We start from the raw sequence: 18,657 nt of genomic DNA, 5'->3' as shown, positions 1-18,657 counted from the left end.
GTTAGTTTAATTCAGTTACTGCAGATAAAATATCTATCATATTGTTTCAACCATATTAAATAATATTTAATCAGTTAGTTTGTCATGAAGCTCCAGATCTCTGAAAGAGGAACAGAGCGGCTCTGATGTCACCCTGCAGCGGTGTAGTGGATCGTGTGTGTGTTTGTCTGCATTAATACCCAGGAGTTACGCCAATTTCACAGCAATCTTCAAGAATTAAAAAGGTCCGTGCTGTTCGCATTTAGATTTTTCCATGGCCGAAGTTTTCCTCATGCTGTTATAGAAACCAACCATTGCACGTCCTCCCTGATTCCTTCATATTGCTTTGCATCGGACGGTTCACGCCTCTGCATCGTCCATTAATCTCTGATAATGGACACCTTGTCTCGCATTATCCCTTACATAAAACGGTTCATGAAAGATTAATTCTCTAAGGAAACCCTCAGAATGATTGGAGAAGAATATTCTATTTTAATAGGCAGGAAAACCTTAATTGGGACCAAGCGAGGAAAAATGGTCATCTTTCTGACCAGTTAGGGGTGGAGAGGACAGGAAAGGTGGATGTAACTGACACTTGTGTGGTTGTTTATGCGTTTCCATGGCAACGTTGAAACAGTGGTAAGAATTGTTTTTTTTTTTTATATGTTTATAATCACATACTTGCATTCTGCCTCATAAGATTATTGTTGTAAATTTACTTGGTAAAATCTGTTGGGTTGTTAAGTTTACATGAGTCACATGACCCGGAAGTGACAATGCGAGTTGGACAAAAAGAAAGAGACATCACGGACAGAAAAAAAGGACATTTGCACTCATCGAACTATCTACCACTGGTTTTACACGGTAATGACTGTGTTTTATTTTATCCACTGTGAAAGCTAATATGTGATGTTGTTGTTAAAACACTCTGTTATTTCCAGTTTTCACGGTGTTCCATGAATCTGCAGAGGAGAAAATAAACGATTGTGGACATCAGTAAGAAGCGTGGACTCATTTCAACCAGGGCAGATACAGTGAAAACGTGACCTAATCCATACGAGGCTACAGCACAGCATCGCTTTCGATCCTGGGTCGCTACGGAGTCGTCAGCTAATCCATATCAAGCTACACGCCAGCTAAAGGCTACATCTTGGGCAGCTGCCGGCTTTAGAGAACTTCGTTAAGTGCTTCACCACATCAAGCTACAACAAGCTAAAGGCTACACGTACATCGCGACGATCGTGACGCTTCTCATCCTGCAGCAATAAGAGCTTCGGATCAGCAGACATTCCCTGGAGCAACATCGGACTTCGAAGTGAACACCAGGTGATTCTGTGCAATCGTTTATGCCTTAAAACGGATGGATCGAACCCGAACTAGAGACTACTGATAAAAAAATTTAAAAAAAATGTACAATGGAAATTTGTTGAATGTATTTTGCTTACCCGAGAGTTGAAAGGTGAATTCAATCAATATTATATGGTCAGCACTGTTTGAATCTAATATTGCTATTAAGCTGGAAACTAACCTGATACAAGTCACCAAAAGGTGGTAATTAGTTATTTGTGTTGTTTTGGTTATTCTTTAATGAGATACAGCTCCCATATTCTCGTGCCTCAGTTTACTTTCCTTGATTTTCAAGTGATATCCTAAAGTTTAAATGTCCTTAAACAGTGACAGACAATATAATATGTCAGAGGTGCAAGAAGAAGAGAAGATAGATGAGGAGAGAAGGGCTGTGTCTGAGAAATCAGAGTCTAGAGTCAGGAAATCTTCTCGTGAAAGAAAATTAACACAAAAAATGAAAGAGCTGAAAGAGATGGAATTGATTCACAAAGAGAGTAAGTTTAAAGCAACTTATGGAAAATGGAAAAGTACAGTTAGAGACTTTAGGACCAGATTAAAACAAGCCTGCTCTGAGGGAGAGTTGTGCAATATGATGGATGAAACTGAGAAGCTGGAGTCTGAGATGAAGGAACTGTATGATAGCATTAGGCTCCATGGTGTACCAAGTCAAGAGATACGGAGAAAAATCAGTGCATGTGTAGCTGTAACAGCAGACCTGCTTCAGTTAATGAGAGTGCGACTAACTGAAGCTGATGAAGAGTTTGATGCCGCGGCAGAGAAATCAAGACTGTGCATACTTCTTGACAATGATTATGCCAAGTCTATATATGGATCCACAGCCTCCAGAGTTACCGCACCCAGCCATCATCATTCTGACCATCTCTCCGAGACACCTAGCATCACAGTTAAAAGAGCAGAAACTGCTGCTCTGTTGGCTGCAAAGAAGGCTGAAATGGACACGGAAGCTGTAATTGAGGCTCAACGTCAGCAGCTGAAAATGCTTGAAAAGCAGCAAGAGATTGATATTATTCAAGCGAAGCTAAATGTTTATTCTGAAGAAGAAGCAAAACAGAAAATCGAAACTTGCAGTTCTGCGCATAGCAAAGTGGGTGATACTTGCATGCTTACTCACCAGGCTCCAAAGCAAGAAAACCAAGTTGTGCAAAATGAGTTGTCCTTAATCCAAACATTACATGAGTCACTTGCTCTCACTCGTCTTCCAACCCCAGAACCTCCTGTATTCTCAGGTGATCCCTTGCAGTTTGCAGAATGGAGCACAAGCTTTAAAGCTCTTATTGAGAGACGTTGTTCTAACCCTGTAGATAGACTGTTTTATCTGCAAAAATACGTAACAGGAGAGGCAAAAACTTCTCTTGAATGCAGCTTCTACAGAAAGGATGAAGGAGCCTACCAACAAGCGTGGGATAGACTGAACGCCAGATATGGCCATTCCTTTGTAGTTCAACGTGTCACGAAAGCAGTGGAGATGTGGTGTGGACCCAAACGCGGAGATGAGGGAAGCCGGTATGCAGAACTCAGACAGATTTATTTTCCTCAGAGGAACCCAGGGAACTCAGAACAGACAAACTAAACTGAGGTACAAAATGATCCAGTGTGAACATGAGTGGTATAAATACACAGGAAAAACCGAACGAGAAACAGGTGAAACAAATGAACTAAATGAACCCAGGTGAACCAAATCAATGAACAGGAAATCTAAGAAGCTAACCAAGAACCAAGACAGGAAAAACTACAAAATAAAACAGGAAGCCCAAAAACAAAGCACAGAAAAACCCAAATCATGACACAACGAGCCTACAGAGAAAAGCTGAATAAATGGCCAAAGATCGGTGGAAAGGAGTATGTAAAACTAAGAGAATTTAGTGACTTCCTTCAAACATGTAGCAATGCCATGCCTCATGTAAAGGGTCTACAGGTTCTCAATGACTGTGAAGAGAATCAGAAGATGCTGGTCAAACTTCCAGAATGGGTGACTTCCAGGTGGAATCGTTATGTGACAGAGCAGCTGACCCAAGGCAAGGACTATCCAAATTTTCATGATTTTGCTTCATTCATCTCTAAAGAAGCATGCATAGCGTGTAATCCAGTGTCATCCTTGTATGCTTTAAAGTATGCAGCAGAGTCACCAACCAGAGAGACAAATCACCCAAAGGCTAATACGTTTGCCACAGAGGTAAAGGCCTCCCCTTCATCAAGTTCAGCTGCCAAATCAGACCTTGATTAAATCAAATGGAGAGATACCGAAAGGCCAAAGAAATGGAGCACCTCATCCCAAAACTCAACCTCAGGTAAATGCATGTGCTGTGGAGAAAATCATTCCATACATAAATGTAAGAGGCTAATGGAAATGCCTACAGATGAGAAGAAAAATGCATACATTCAATTCAATTCAATTCAACTTTATTTATATAGCGTCAAATCACGGCAATGCCATCTCAAGACGCTTTACAGACAGAGGGGAAAACATAATGAAGGCCAATTCATAACAGCCTATATAAGGAAACCAACAGATTGAGTTGAGTCCAACTCAATCTCCCATCCTGAGCAAGCACACTGGCAACAGTGGGAAGGAAAAAACTCCCTTTTAACAGGAAGGAAGCCTCCGGCAGAACCCGGCTCAGGACAGGCAGCCATCTGCCTCTGCTGTGTGGGGGGAAGAGGACAGAAAGACAACAGACAACAGGAACTGCTACTCCCGGCCAGGGAGACCTGCTGACCTGCATACATGAGAATAAGCTGTGTTTTACATGCCTGAGAAAAGGCCACAACTCTAAGGACTGTAGAAACAGAGCTATGTGTGGCATATGCAAAAGGAGTCACCCAACACCGCTGCATGAAAATCGCTCCTCAGTAGATACACCAGCAGCACAAAGCACAGTTGAAGAAAGCACATCGTCATTATCATGTTGCGTAAATGGAAGTGCAGGTGGGAGCACATCTATGATCGTGCCGGTGTGGATCTCTGCACCTAATGCTCCTGAAACTGAAACCTTAGCATATGCCTTATTGGACACCCAAAGCAGTCACACATTTGTTGATCAGGAAGTATGTGAAAAGCTCCAGGTAGCAATGGAACCAGTAAAACTCAAACTTTCCACCATGATGGGGAAAGACTCTATAGTAAAAAGTCAAAGAGTATGTAACCTCAAAATCAGAGGATTTTCATCAAACATCTCCATTGACTTACCTCCAGCCTACACAAGGGACTTTATTCCGCTTGATCGCACACATATCCCTACCTGCCAAACAGCCAGCGAATGGAATCACCTTGCTGAAATAGCCCAAGAAATACCCCAAATAATGGACTGTGGTGTCGGACCGCTGATTGGCTACGACTGCTCCAGAGCTCTAATTCCAAGAAAGGTCATCACTGGGGGTGACTATGAACCTTACGCCATTAAAACTGACCTCGGCTGGAGCATTGTGGGAAGCACATTGCAGCATGTGAATGCTCAAGATGTGACTGGCCTTTGTCATCGGGTATCAGTCAGAGAGCTGCCTCCGATAACGCCATCTGCTGTCATTAAGGCTCTTGAGTTTGATTTTGCAGATACAAAATCAGGTGACAAAAACATATCTCAAGAGGATATTTGCTTCCTGCACATCTTAAAGGGAGGAATCCGACAAAATGAGCTTGGCCACCTTGAGATGCCCCTTCCTTTCAGAACACGTCCACACCTTCCAGACAACAAGAAAATGGCCTTGGCCAGGCTAAAGCACCTCAAAGGGAAACTAAACAGAGATCCGACGTTCAAAAGCGATTATGTGAAGTTCATGGACGGCGTCTTAAAGGATGGTGATGCTGAAAAAGTAGACACCCAACCAGAGCCTGGGAAAGTCTGGTATATCCCGCATCAGGGGGTGTATCATCCCAGGAAACCAGACAAAATTAGAGTGGTTTTCGACTGCTCTGCAAAGTACAAAGGGACCTCTCTAAATGACCATCTGCTAACAGGACCCGACCTTACAAATGGTCTTACAGCTGTATTATGCCGCTTTCGTAAACATCCCATTTCAGTCATGTGCGACGTTGAGAAAATGTTCCACAGGTTTCACGTCAGCGAAGTAGACAGGGACTATCTGCGTTTTCTCTGGTGGGAAAATGGGAACATGGATGCAGAACCCACAGAGTACCGCATGAAGGTACATCTGTTTAGTGCGTCATCTTCCCCAGGCTGCGCCAATTATGGCATGAAACACCTTGCCAACCAAAGTGAAAAGGAATTCCCCTCTGCAGCGAGCTTCATTAGGAAGCACTTCTATGTTGATGATGGTCTCGTAAGCATGGAGTCAGTTGGTGAGGCAATAAAACTGGTGAAGGAAGCCCAAGATGTGTGTGCAAAGGGAAAACTGCATCTGCACAAATTCCTTTCTAACAACCGAGAGGTGCTAGATGCCATTAATATTGCAGAGCGTGCTGCTGAAGTAAAAAATGTAGATCTCAACCATGATGACCTACCGGTTCAAAGAGTGTTGGGCATAAGATGGAACATTGAAAGTGACAGCTTCACCTTCAAAGTGTTACTCAGCGAGAAGCCGGCAACACGACGGGGGATTCTCTCAATTGTTGCCTCCTTGTACGACCCTCTAGGGTTTCTAGCCCCATTCATCCTGGAAGGAAAAAGGGTGCTCCAAGAGATGTGCCAAAGGGGCACTGGATGGGACGAACCACTACCGATGGATTTGAGGTTAAGGTGGGAGACTTGGATGGATGATTTGGAGAACCTCGAGAATGTTTAGATTCCACGATGCTTTATTCCTGATGGTTTTGGCGAAATACAGAGAACAGAACTCCATCACTTTTCTGATGCGAGCAGTCAAGGGTACGGACAGTGCTCTTACATTAGATTGGTGAGTGAAGACCAAGTGCACTGTTCCCTGCTTATGGGCAAAGCAAGAGTCGCACCAACCAGAATAGCCACCATACCAAGGTTGGAACTGACCGCTGCAGTAACTTCTGCAGCAGTAGGCAACACGCTGAAAGATGAGCTAGAGCTCAAGATCGATGAGGAATATTATTGGACAGATTCACAGGTGGTGCTTGGTTATATTGGCAATGAAGCGCGACGTTTCCATGTTTTTGTTGCAAACCGGGTCCAGAGAATCCGAGAAACCACCAGCATAAGACAATGGCATCATGTCGACACAGCAGAAAACCCTGCTGATCATGCCTCGAGAGGCCTTAAGGTGTCTGACCTCATCAAGTCAAATTGGTTTTCTGGTCCCAAGTTTCTATGGAAGAGAGAGATAGCCATTAACCAGGTGTCAACAGAGCTGCAGTTGGGAGATCCAGAGGTGAGAGCTACACAAGTGTTGTAAACGGATGCTGCCAGACAATTTGACATCCAAGCACACCTGCTACGGTTCTCAAAATGGACCACAGCAGTCAGTGTTGTAGCTCGTATACAACGCCTGGCCAAGAGGATCAAGACTTCAGAGCCTTTGAGTGTGGAAGAGAGAAGGAAAGCCACAATGACTCTTTTAAAGCTTGCACAGCAGGATGCATTTCCAGAAGAGTTGAACATGCTCAGTCAGAAATCAGCAAAACTGCCTTGCAATCATCAACTTTACCAGCTCGACCCGTTCCTTTGGGATGGGACAATAAGAGTAGGAGGAAGGTTGAGAAAGTCACCTCAACCCTTTGAGTTGAAACACCCAGCAATCCTTCCAAAAAATGGTGCTGTCACAAACCTACTCATCGGACATCATCATAACAAAATACACCACCAAGGCAGGGGACAAACCCTTAACGAACTAAGGGCCAGTGGATACTGGATTGTGGGCGGAAGCAAAGCTGTAGCCCAATACATTAGGCAGTGTGTACGGTGCAGAAGAGCTCGTGCACCAACAGAAGAACAACGGATGGCAGATCTGCCCAGCGATCGTGTGGATCCCTCACCGCCATTCTCTTATTGTGGCATGGACTGCTTTGGTCCCCTTTATACCAAGCAGGGACGCAAAGAACTAAAACGGTATGGCCTTCTTTTCACATGCCTTTGTTCCAGAGCAGTGCACATAGAAATGTTAGAGGATCTATCGACCGATGTCTTCATCAATGCCCTAAGATGCTTCATTGCTATTCGTGGGGCCGTGAGACACATCAGATCAGATCAGGGCACAAACTTTGTTGGGGCAAAAAATGAAGTGGCGAGAGCCCTGAAAGAACTTGATAAGGAAAGGGTGGCTGCGTACTTGGCGGATCAACAATGTGACTTTCAGATGAACACACCGTGCTCAAGTCACGCTGGAGGAGCGTGGGAGCGTCAAATCAGAACCGTAAGAAGCGTGCTGAACACAGTGCTTGCCCATAGTGCTGGAAGATTGGATGATGCTTCGTTAAGAACATTCCTCTACGAAGCCATGTCCATTGTAAATAGTCGCCCGCTCACTGTTGATAACATCAATGATCCCACAAGTTTGGAGCCCCTCACACCAAACCACTTAATCACCATGAAGTCCTCCGTTCCACTCCCCCCACCTGGTCGGTTCATCAAGGAAGACCTGTATGCAAAAAAACGGTGGAGAAGAGTCCAGTATCTATTGGAGCAGTTTTGGCACAGATGGAGGAAGGAGTACCTGGGAAACATTACTCTGAGACAACAATGGCATTTGCCTCGGCGTAATGTGGATGTGGGTGATGTGGTGATCATCAAGGAGGAGGATGTCCCGAGAAATGAATGGAAACTTGCTAGAGTTGTTGAAGTACATGCAGATGATGATGGTCTTGTACGGAAAGTGAAAGTGCAGATTGGAGAACGAAATTTAGGAAAAGACGGTAAACGACTCAGCCCATCATCCATTGTTCAAAGACCCATTCAGAAATTAGTGGTCTTGGTAAAGAATAGCTAAAGGATACAGAAAGAGGTCCATCATTCTTTGATTTGATGTCCCTTGAGTTAAATTACACTGTAGCACACCCATTCAATGTATTATTTTGAGTTGCGATGTAAATTCTATTGGAGATATTTTCAACTGATGAAAATATTTGTTGTGGCAAACATGGTTCATTTAAATGTAAGTTATGGAATTACCACTGAAAGTCTAATGAAGAGTGTTTAACATCTCCATTTATCCTTATCAAAGGTAATTGGTGGGAGTGTAACTGACACTTGTGTGGTGGTTTATGCGTTTCCATGGCAACGTTGAAACAGTGGTAAGAATTGTTTTTTTTAATGTGTTTATAATCACATACTTGCATTCTGCCTAAGGTTATTGTTGTACGTTTTAAATTTACTTGGTAAAATCTGTTGGGTTGTTAAGTTTACATGAGTCACATGACCCGGAAGTGACAATGCGAGTTGGACAAAAAGAAAGAGACATCACGGACAGAAAAAAAGGACATTTGCACTCATCGAACTATCTACCACTGGTTTTATGTGGCGTACACGGTAATGACTGTGTTTTATTTTATCCACTGTGAAAGCTAATATGTGATGTTGTTGTTAAAACACTCTGTTATTTCCAGTTTTCACGGTGTTCCATGAATCTGCAGAGGAGAAAATAAACGATTGTGGACATCAGTAAGAAGCGTGGACTCATTTCAACCAGGGCAGATACAGTGGAGGAACAAGCACCATCACTATGCCAGAGATACCAGCTGAGAAAATAGAAACACTTTATAATGTAGCGTATTATCTTTAACGTTAATCCGTGATCCAATATCTGAGTGACAGTGGGTGTTTATTATTCATTTGGTATGTCCTTAGACACCTCAGGGCACCATCCAGCCCTAAATTTATGATATGGTCAGGGAGGAAATACCGTAATATGACAACAATATTTGTCTAATAACAGATAACCATCAGTCTCGTGATACGCTTGCTGGAGTAAGTTCTCGTCAGAGGGAACAAATCACTGCTCAAAGGTCGATCACGCTACCATGACTTCTTAAAACAAAACATACTTTACTAAAGCCGGTTAAAATCATCAGGCACAAATGAAATTAATCATATAAACCACAAATAGCGTCAGCAAGTATCAAATAATGAATTAGCCAAGATGAGAGAGAGAGTATGAAAAGCTCGACCCGAGCCAACAGCAAAAATGTAAAATAAAATTTTCCAAAGTAAAGTTATGTAAGCAGTTTGAACAACTAGGAAAGTTGGAATGATGGCAAATCTAATGAAACTAACTAGCCTTATATCAGGGTAGACTATCAGGCGGATACCGTTTGGGGTGGATTTAAAAGGGCAGCTTCTGCTTACTAAGACACCAGCTGGATCGAGTCAGAGGAATAATGGGTCGGCCTTACTTCAACGCCATGTTGGTCTAGAACCCAAACCGCTTGGGTCCAGCGGGCAAGGATTCAGTGGTCGTCCTGATACTTGTCCAAAGGGGGCCTCTGCAGAAGTCAGGAGCTCGCCTGGAACTGCCTGGTTCGACGTCTGAAACTGGATCAACTCTGAGTATAATCCACAGGTCACAGGTAGCGGCAAAGTCCTGGGATCGTTGGACAAGTAACGTGCGGGTCGTCCGTACGTTATCGATCACAGTCTTGGGGAGGCCGGAGTGTGACTTGATGTCAGAAGCAAAGATTGTTCAGATAGAATTGGATGAGTTTTCTGGTGTTAAGCAGTCAAGCGAGCTTACTGTAATGAAAAACGAACACGGCGCCAGACGGACAAAAACACGACTAAAGCAAACATCAAAACAAAACGGGAAGACCCGCAGTTAAATTTGCCAGCGCTCTGGGGCGGACCTTAGATTATCCAATCAGAGCGCAGGGGTCAGGACATGGGGTCTGAAAGTTTGGTCAAAATACTGAGTTCTTGGGGAATTAAACTTAACATTTTTCCAACCTCAAAACATGTCTATAAAATCCATTTATAGATGAGAAGAAGTATGAATGATCCTTATAAACATGAACCTTAAAACAGTTTTGCTGCTGTCAAAAGGGGAAAAGGTTTGTTAACAGGTACAAGACATTTCAATACACTTCAACGATGATTTTCACTTTCCACGGACCTGGTGGGTCAATAAATAATTTCCACACAAGTTCTTACCTTGAGTCAGAGTCGTTAATAACAACAGCATATAATGTTAATCACTGTGTATTTAATCAGCCTGAAATGCATATCTCAACCTGTTCGAGGGTGTCTGCTAGATGGTGCCATTGCTCCATCCAAGGAATCACAGAAATTAACTAACTTGCTAACTTCTTTGGATTTCACATCTGAAAAATGGTTAAAGTCTTGGATTAATTGAGAAAGGAAGAAGAGTCCTTTTATCCAGGTGTGCTGAGGATACATCCAGGATTTTATACAGTTTAGAATTCAGCGTTTAAAGGTTCTGCTCTGCAATCTGGTCTTTGTGTGCTGTGGCTACAAAGGGACCTCCTGGGGTGATGGACAACATGCTCTTACCAGGGTCCAACTTCAAAAGGGTGCCACAGTCTGTCTGTGTAGACATTTCCTACCAGGAACAAGATAAAACCAGCAGGGCTCCTGGTTTAAAGTGGAGGTCTGTCTACAGGATTGAGATGGATCTGAATTTTATGGCTTTCATTGAGCTCTGTTTTGGAGACATGTTGATGGACTACCTTTGAAGTAGAAAGTCATGAGGTCTCGTCTGATTCTGGGGTTAGTTAGGCCTTGGGAGGTTGCTACAATGACAATGTTAAGTATTTTTAGTCGAGCCATGAGAGAGGAGCCCAGTCCCGCAGCAACAGAATGGAATGAATCAGGGTCACCAAGTCAGATCTAACTAATATTTATCAGGAAGGAAAGTTTTCTTTCCTGTAGTTTGATCTGAAAGGTAAAGTTGTGTCTGCTTTCAGACGCTAAACTGGGAGCTGATTCCACAAAAAGAGGTCAGACACACAACCAAAGCAACGCTACAACACAGGGCTGGCTGGGCTGTGGGATGGAGGCAATGAGCGGCTAATCTAGAGGTTCAAGACATGCAGACACGATGCTGTTTACAGGGTGTGTTAAAAGAACAGCGTTGCCCCTTTAAGAATGGTCGGGCTAGAGAGAGAAGAGAGAGAGACGTATGGCATGTCAGCTGCGTTGGCAGCAGAGGCAGTTAGCTTTGAGAAGCTAACTATTTAGCAGGGAATGTTCTGCTACAAGCTTTAGCAATAAACAGCCCGAAGCGGAGGCAGAAAGTTTAACAGCTGTAACGGACTGATTTTCAGACAGTGGAGGCAACAGATTAGAGCAGCACTGTAACTAGACCGCTAAAGGCTGCGGGCTGCGTTCTGTGGCGGTGCGGCACTGTTTGGTGACGGAGGCTTTGCTGTGTGTTGGTTGGTGTGTTCTGTCAGATTGTTAGTGTGGGTCAGGATGTGTGTCACTATCGGTTGGTGCTGTGCTTATTCCCTGGTAGGTTTAGCGGCGCTCCCCTTCGGGTGCGTTGCTTGGGGGTGATAGTGTTACAGTAAATGGGGGTTGAAGCTTTTGCTTGGGACCATGCCGTGGTTTCGGGTGGGTTGCCATTTGTGTGGGGGCTTTTCTGTGCCATCGGAACTGTATGATTACTAGGGAGGAGTTTATGGTAGGCAAAGCTGGTTTAGGCAGGTGGTTCGACAGCGGGAGTTTTGTGCTCTGTCTTTTCCTGTGGTGGTGCAAACACGTCCGAGGTGCCTGGTTTTGTTGCTGCGCCATCGGGGGAGTTGTTAGATCGGTCCAAAAAGCTTTTTTGGATAGCGGCTGCTAGTAAGGTGGAGACGCTTGATGACCGCTTGGGGGATAATGCGGAATACTACTATGAAAGCTGATTTGGAGGTCTTGAGGGTTGATCTCCCTGGTTTGAGTTCAGGTGTTCTGGCATGATAAAATGAAGATGAGTTCGGAACTTGAAGCGCATTTGGAGAATGGAAGAGGTGTCTGGCTGAGGAGGCAAGTTGTCTCTGCAGCATTGTGTGCTGGACTTGATTGCAATGGCTGCAATGTGGCTGCTGTTTTGTTTAAGGATTTAAATGACCTGTCTCTGTGGTGTGCTTGGTACTCTGCAGTTGGTGCCTGAATGTAATGAGCCTGAGGGGTTTTACTTGTAGGCTGTTGCAAACCCTGTGTTTTGGTGTGTTTTTGGTGGTCTATTCAGACCCTGGCCTATCTGCTGGCTGGGTGTCTGCCAGACTGATCCATCAGTTTTGTTTCTGTAGTTCTACTCTGCCTGTCCACCATTTTAAAGGTGCCCCCTGGTGGCTGTCACCCTCCCTGCTGTCCTTAAAAGAGCTTCTCAGGACGTCAGCTGGTTGTTGGGATGGAGTTGGCAGCTGGCGGAGGTTCCCTAGGGGTGTGACGGCCCCACCACTGTTTTGCCTTTGTTTAACCGTCTTTCTGTTGGGTGTTTTCAGGTGCCGTCATAATCCGTGGCAGGAGCCCCACCTGGGCCCGGTGTGCTCTGCTACCAGTTAAAAGCTCCACCAAGCCTGAGCTCGGTGTGTCTCCCAGGCTTGGGCTGGGAGATCCGCCTGGGTTTGTGCAGGCATGGCACTGTTTTACTTTGGTTTAGGTTGCGTTGGTCTTGTTTTGGTTCCTATTTTGATATGTTTCTTTAATAAAATTCACTTTTCTAACCACCACATTTGTGCCTGCCTCCCTTCTTGGTTGCTGCCGTTTAAACCGGACTATAACACACTTTAACCTACTTATATACTTAAAAAACATAAAAATAAACAATAAAATCCAGATGTAGTTTCGAACTGAAACAGAGGCTGTTTCACCCTGGATTTCTTTATATTTACTAAATACATGGTCTCGTGTCTAAACCTAAATTTTAACTGGGTACAAGGAGAAAAGATGCTTTTCATGAGCAGTTTGTAAAACTGTTATCTTTGCTCTTTTCCTGGATGAAAGTAAGGCGCCTGAACATCGAGTTGAAACTGCTTGTTAGTTTTTCCTGCTGGAGGAACCAGGTGTGTTTCTGCATCAGAGCAGGTCACGCATTTTGCATGTTATTTCCCTCTGGTAAATAAAACGGGCCATGCAAATTTCTATGCAGATGCGGCGTGGCAGACTGGAACACGCGGCGACTTGTTTGATACAGTGACGCTCATTCAGACACCGGCCAGTTTTACATAAACGTATGCAAACCAGACCAAACATGAGGCATAGTTTGCTACAGAGCTGTCCCAGAGGACTACAGCCTGGAAAGCAGGAGGACGACTCTAACTCCGATCCGTCGCTTCATCCTGGATACAAACCTGGAACTGGAACTTTTAAGATCCGCAGTGGGAAAATCAGCGGTACTGGTACTGGCCCGAGGAAGTCACGTTTTACCTTCTGTGGTAATTGTGCCATTTATTCATCTGTTTATCCTTTTTGCCTTTGAGGGATCTGTGGGATGTCCTGCTGGAAAATGTTCACATTCAGGTGGTTGTTGCCGTGCTCAGATCTGGACATGACTGTACAAAGGAATAAATGGTTGAACTATTAAAATATTCGGCCAGAATCAACGGGAGATCTTACCTGTCAGCTCAGAAGAGCCATCTGACCGGTTTCTGTACACAGTTTATTCCAGTGTCTTCCCAGGAGAAAGATGAGGACCGTCACCTCAAACTAAATTAGAATAAATTCATTTTTGTCTGTGAGCATAATTTTATGCCGACATCAGCGAAATATCCTACAGTTGTTGAAGGAAATAAGTTTGTGTTTACGAAGGTGTTTCAATTCATGAAGCAATGGATGAAAAACATGTCATGTTGACAACAGAAGGGTCTGTTGGTTTTTAGAAACGTTTTCAGAAAAACATAGATGTGGGTTTTATTGTCATTGTATGTTTTTATGTACAAACAACAAACAGATGAAATGTTTAATAATCCATCCTGATGCTTTCTGTCTGAATCTGAATGTTGTTGGTCCTGGATCACATCCTGGACTCTGCAGGATCACCTGATGGGGTTCATCCTCACCAGGTTGGGGTTAAAAAGTACTCCAGTTGCTTTCCAGACCAGTTCACGGAACAAAACCACCTCGTTCTGGTGCAGAATCTCTTTTCATTTGGTTTTCCTTCTGCAGAATTCCAGAGGAGATGTGATGCTCTGAAAACCCACACCAGACCACTTCAGTCTGTTCTGGACTGACACTGTGGACCTTCCAGTCCTGGTCCCACCTGGTCCGGCTTGTTCCCTCCTGGTCCGGCCTGGTCCCACCTGGTCCCTCCTGGTCCCATCTCGTCCCACCTGGTCCCTCCTGGTCCGGCCTGGTCCCTCCTGGTCCCATCTCGTCCCACCTGGTCCCTCCTGGTCCCATCTCGTCCCACCTGGTCCCATCTCGTCCCACCTGGTCCCTCCTGGTCCCACCTGGTCCGGCCTGGTCCCACCTGGTCCCTCCTGGTCCCATCTCGTCCCACCTGGTCCCTCCTGGTCCGGCTTGTTCCCTCCTGGTCCCATCTCGTCCCACCTGGTCCCTCCTGGTCCCATCTCGTCCCACCTGGTCCCTCCTGGTCCCATCTCGTCCCACCTGGTCCCTCCTGGTCCGGCCTGGTCCCACCTGGTCCGGCCTGGTCCCTCCTGGTCCCACCTGGTCCCTCCTGGTCCGGCCTGGTCCCTCCTGGTCCCACCTGGTCCGGCCTGGTCCCTCCTGGTCCGGCCTGGTCCCTCCTGGTCCCACCTGGTCCCTCCTGGTCCGGCCTGGTCCCTCCTGGTCCCACCTGGTCCGGCCTGGTCCCTCCTGGTCCCACCTGGTCCCTCCTGGTCCCACCTGGTCCCTCCTGGTCTGGCCTGGTCCGACCTGGTCCCTCCTGGTCCGGCCTGGTCCCACCTTTGTTCCCTCCTGGTCCCACCTTTGTTCCCTCCTGGTCCCACCTGGTCCGGCCTGGTCCCACCTGGTCCGGCCTGGTCCCTCCTGGTCCGGCCTGGTCCCACCTGGTCCGGCCTGGTCCCTCCTGGTCCGGCCTGGTCCCACCTGGTCCGGCCTGGTCCCTCCTGGTCCGGCCTGGTCCCACCTGGTCCGGCCTGGTCCCTCCTGGTCCGGCCTGGTCCCTCCTGGTCCGGCCTGGTCCCTCCTGGTCCAGCCTGGTCCCTCCTGGTCCGGCCTGGTCCCACCTGGTCCGGCCTGGTCCCACCTGGTCCGGCCTGGTCCCTCCTGGTCCAGCCTGGTCCCTCCTGGTCCGGCCTGGTCCCTCCTGGTCTTGAATCACCATGAATCCCTACAGCAGTACAGACCTGTGGTCCACCTCCCCAGTTCCCCCAGTAATCCAGACCAGTCAGAACTCGGCAGCAGGTGCCCCTCCCCCACAGGCCTCGCCCGGCCAAAACGTCCAATCAGCACGCTCCAACTTGTCCCTTCCAGCCTACGCCTCCACATCTGTCCCAGTGTCCTCTGTAGAGTCTCCTTCCTCACAGAACCCTTACCCCCCCTCTGCCGCCCCGCCCCCCCAGGTCACCCCCCCGTCCCCGGACCTCGGTCCGTCTCCCCGGTGCCCAGACGAACCGGACCTGGAGTGCTCCATCTGCTTCAGTCAGTTCAACAACATCTTCCGCTGCCCCAAGATGCTCTACTGCAAGCACACCTTCTGCCTGGAGTGCCTGGTGCGCATCAACGTCAAGTCGTCCGAGCCCAGCACCATCCAGTGCCCCCTGTGCCGCGGCCTGACGCCGCTGCCCGCCCTCGGTCTGCCCAAACTCACCACAGACCAGGATGTGCTGTCCTACTTGCCAGCCGCTATGCAGAGGATCTACAGCGTCCGCTTCCTCCGCAACAAGGGGAAGCTGCAGGTCAAGAGGTGAGTGTGTGACTTGCCCAACCCTCGGCCGTCCTCATGGAGGACATAAACCTTCATCTATTGCATTATTTTTATTCTGTGGCAGGAAGTGAAAATGCTGCGGAGTTTGACGTGGTCTTCTTTCCACCTGTTTTCTGGATTAAACTGCGGAAGAGTTCTCTGCTGAAGGTTCAGATGAAATTTGTTTTACTGGGACATTTGGTCGTTTTTACGGCCTGAAGGACCTCCATCCACAGGGCTCTGTCGGAAATCTGCAGGACCGACTTTGGGCCTGAAATGTCATTACTTTATGCGACTTCCATAAAATACTTATTAGCACTGTTTGGGACCAAAAGTTTTGATTTCATATTCAGAAAACTGTGTTTATTTTTAAGCTCTATTTACGCACAAGTTATTATTAATGAATTAGATTATTAATGACAGTTTGCTTGGCGTGCCGACCTCATCAGAGCTAAACTCTGATATGGAAGGTGCACACAACAAATCAGACTGCATTCTGGATTCATGTCCCATCAGGTGTTCCTGGTGTGAAGCGATCCTAGAAGAGTGCACAAACTTTAAAAGAGAGGCGTATTGTCTGTTTTCTATATCAGAGCCAACTCTGGAGGAAAAGGCTATTTTCTGGTGGTGTTTCGGGAAAGACTTGTCCTCTCAGATGTACAGAATCTACCCAGAGCAGTCCGGGATACCAGAGGAGTTTAATGCCTATTATTGTTGCCTTGAAGGTCCACAGATGGTCCTGGGCGTCAGGGTGGCGGGTCACTCACATCTCAGCACTCCATCAACCACTCTATAGATGTTGGGATTCCCAGTCCGACCACAGAGAGCAACAGCCAGATGAGCGGTGTGGGCGGAGCTCTGTTCAGACTGACAGGCCGGCCGGCTTGCCGAGCCTTCCTCCTGACGTCTGTGGTGATGATGATGGTGCTGCTGACAGGCATCATCATCTTCCTCCTTGTAAAATAAATATCTTAATATTTATATTAAACAAAGCTTGCACTGTCTGTTTTCTGGTTAACTTGAAAAAAATCATTTTGCTTTTAAACGTAACAATTTTTATCCCTGTGTTGGTGAAACCTTTGTTTTCTGTCCCATAGTTGTATGTCTACATACGTGTCTAGATCATCAGGGATGTCCAGCAGCAGATGGACAAGAAAAACCTGAACGGTATTTACAGCCTGAAATATTTTAGGCCTCATTTCTCCTGAAAGGAGCAAACCTCGTTTCCTCCACAGACGTTGCGATTAGTCGAAACAAGCTTGATGGGAGAATAAACTCTGATCCTTCTGCACAAATATTTTGGAAAACATGCAGCACAGCTGGTGGGAAAGGGATTTTACGCTCCATTCATCTGGACTAAAGAGTCCCTTCATGCAGCTGAGCAGGCGGTTAGAGGACAGTGGTGAGAGAGGAGAAACTCTGACAGGGAAGAGACAAAGTCACAGTTTCAGCCTCCAGACTCGCCCAGTTTCTGCCGGTCGGTCACCAAAAATGCCAGGAAATCAGCGCCCTGGTGTGTGTGACCCTGCAACACGGCTCCACAACCACAGCTCAGGAATACACACACACGTCTACATGCATGTACACACACGTCTACATGCATGTACAAACACACACGTCTACATGCATGTACACACACACACACACGTCTACATGTATGTACACACACGTCTACATGCATGTACAAACACACACGTCTACATGCATGTACAAACACACACGTCTACATGTATGTACACACACGTCTACATGCATGTACAAACACACACGTCTACATGCATGTACACACACACATGTCTACATGCATGTACACACACGTCTACATGCATGTACACACACGTCTACATGCATGTACACACACACGTCTACATGCATGTACACACACACACACACGTCTACATGCATGTACACACACACGTCTACATGCATGTACACACACACACACGTCTACATGCATGTACACACACACACGTCCACATGCATGTACACATACACACGTCTACATGCATGTACACACACACGTCTACATGCATGTACACACACACACACACGTCTACATGCATGTAGACACACACACACACGTCTACATGCATGTACACACACACACACACACACGTCTACATGCATGTACACACAAACACACATCCACATGCATGTACACACACACATGTCTACATGCATGTACACACACACGTCTACATGCATGTACACACACACACACACGTCTACATGCATGTAGACACACACACACGTCTACATGCATGTACACACACACGTCTACATGCATGTACACACACACACACACACGTCTACATGCATGTACACACACACACACGTCCACATGCATGTACACATACACACACGTCTACATGCATGTACACACACACGTCTACATGCATGTACACACACACACACACGTCTACATGCATGTACACACACACACACACACACACATGTCTACATGCATGTACACAAACACACACATCTACATGCATGTACACACACACACAAATCTACATGCATATACACACACACACGTCTACATGCATGTACACACACACATCTACATGCATGTACACACACACACACATCCACATGCATGTACACACACACACACGCGTCTACATGCATGTACACACA

The 18,657-nt window shown here is 46.3% G+C and overlaps 1 protein-coding gene across 1 annotated transcript; it reads left to right on the top strand.

The window, feature by feature from the left end:
- Nucleotides 1-15,433: 15,433 nt before the first annotated feature.
- On the top strand, nt 15,434-17,138 carry LOC306764587 (uncharacterized protein; the record flags this gene model as incomplete). The annotated part of the gene is given in 4 exon segments (XM_079251761.1): nt 15,434-16,018; nt 16,021-16,023; nt 16,768-16,974; nt 17,115-17,138. Coding segments are annotated over 4 exon segments (819 nt in total).
- Nucleotides 17,139-18,657: the final 1,519 nt, after the last annotated feature.

This window comes from Telmatherina bonti (assembly GCF_933228915.1).
Source record: "Telmatherina bonti genome assembly, chromosome: 13".
Taxonomy (NCBI): domain Eukaryota; kingdom Metazoa; phylum Chordata; class Actinopteri; order Atheriniformes; family Telmatherinidae; genus Telmatherina; species Telmatherina bonti.
The sequence above is the reverse complement of the archived record's forward strand: the minus strand, read 5'-3'. Positions and strand labels throughout refer to the sequence as shown.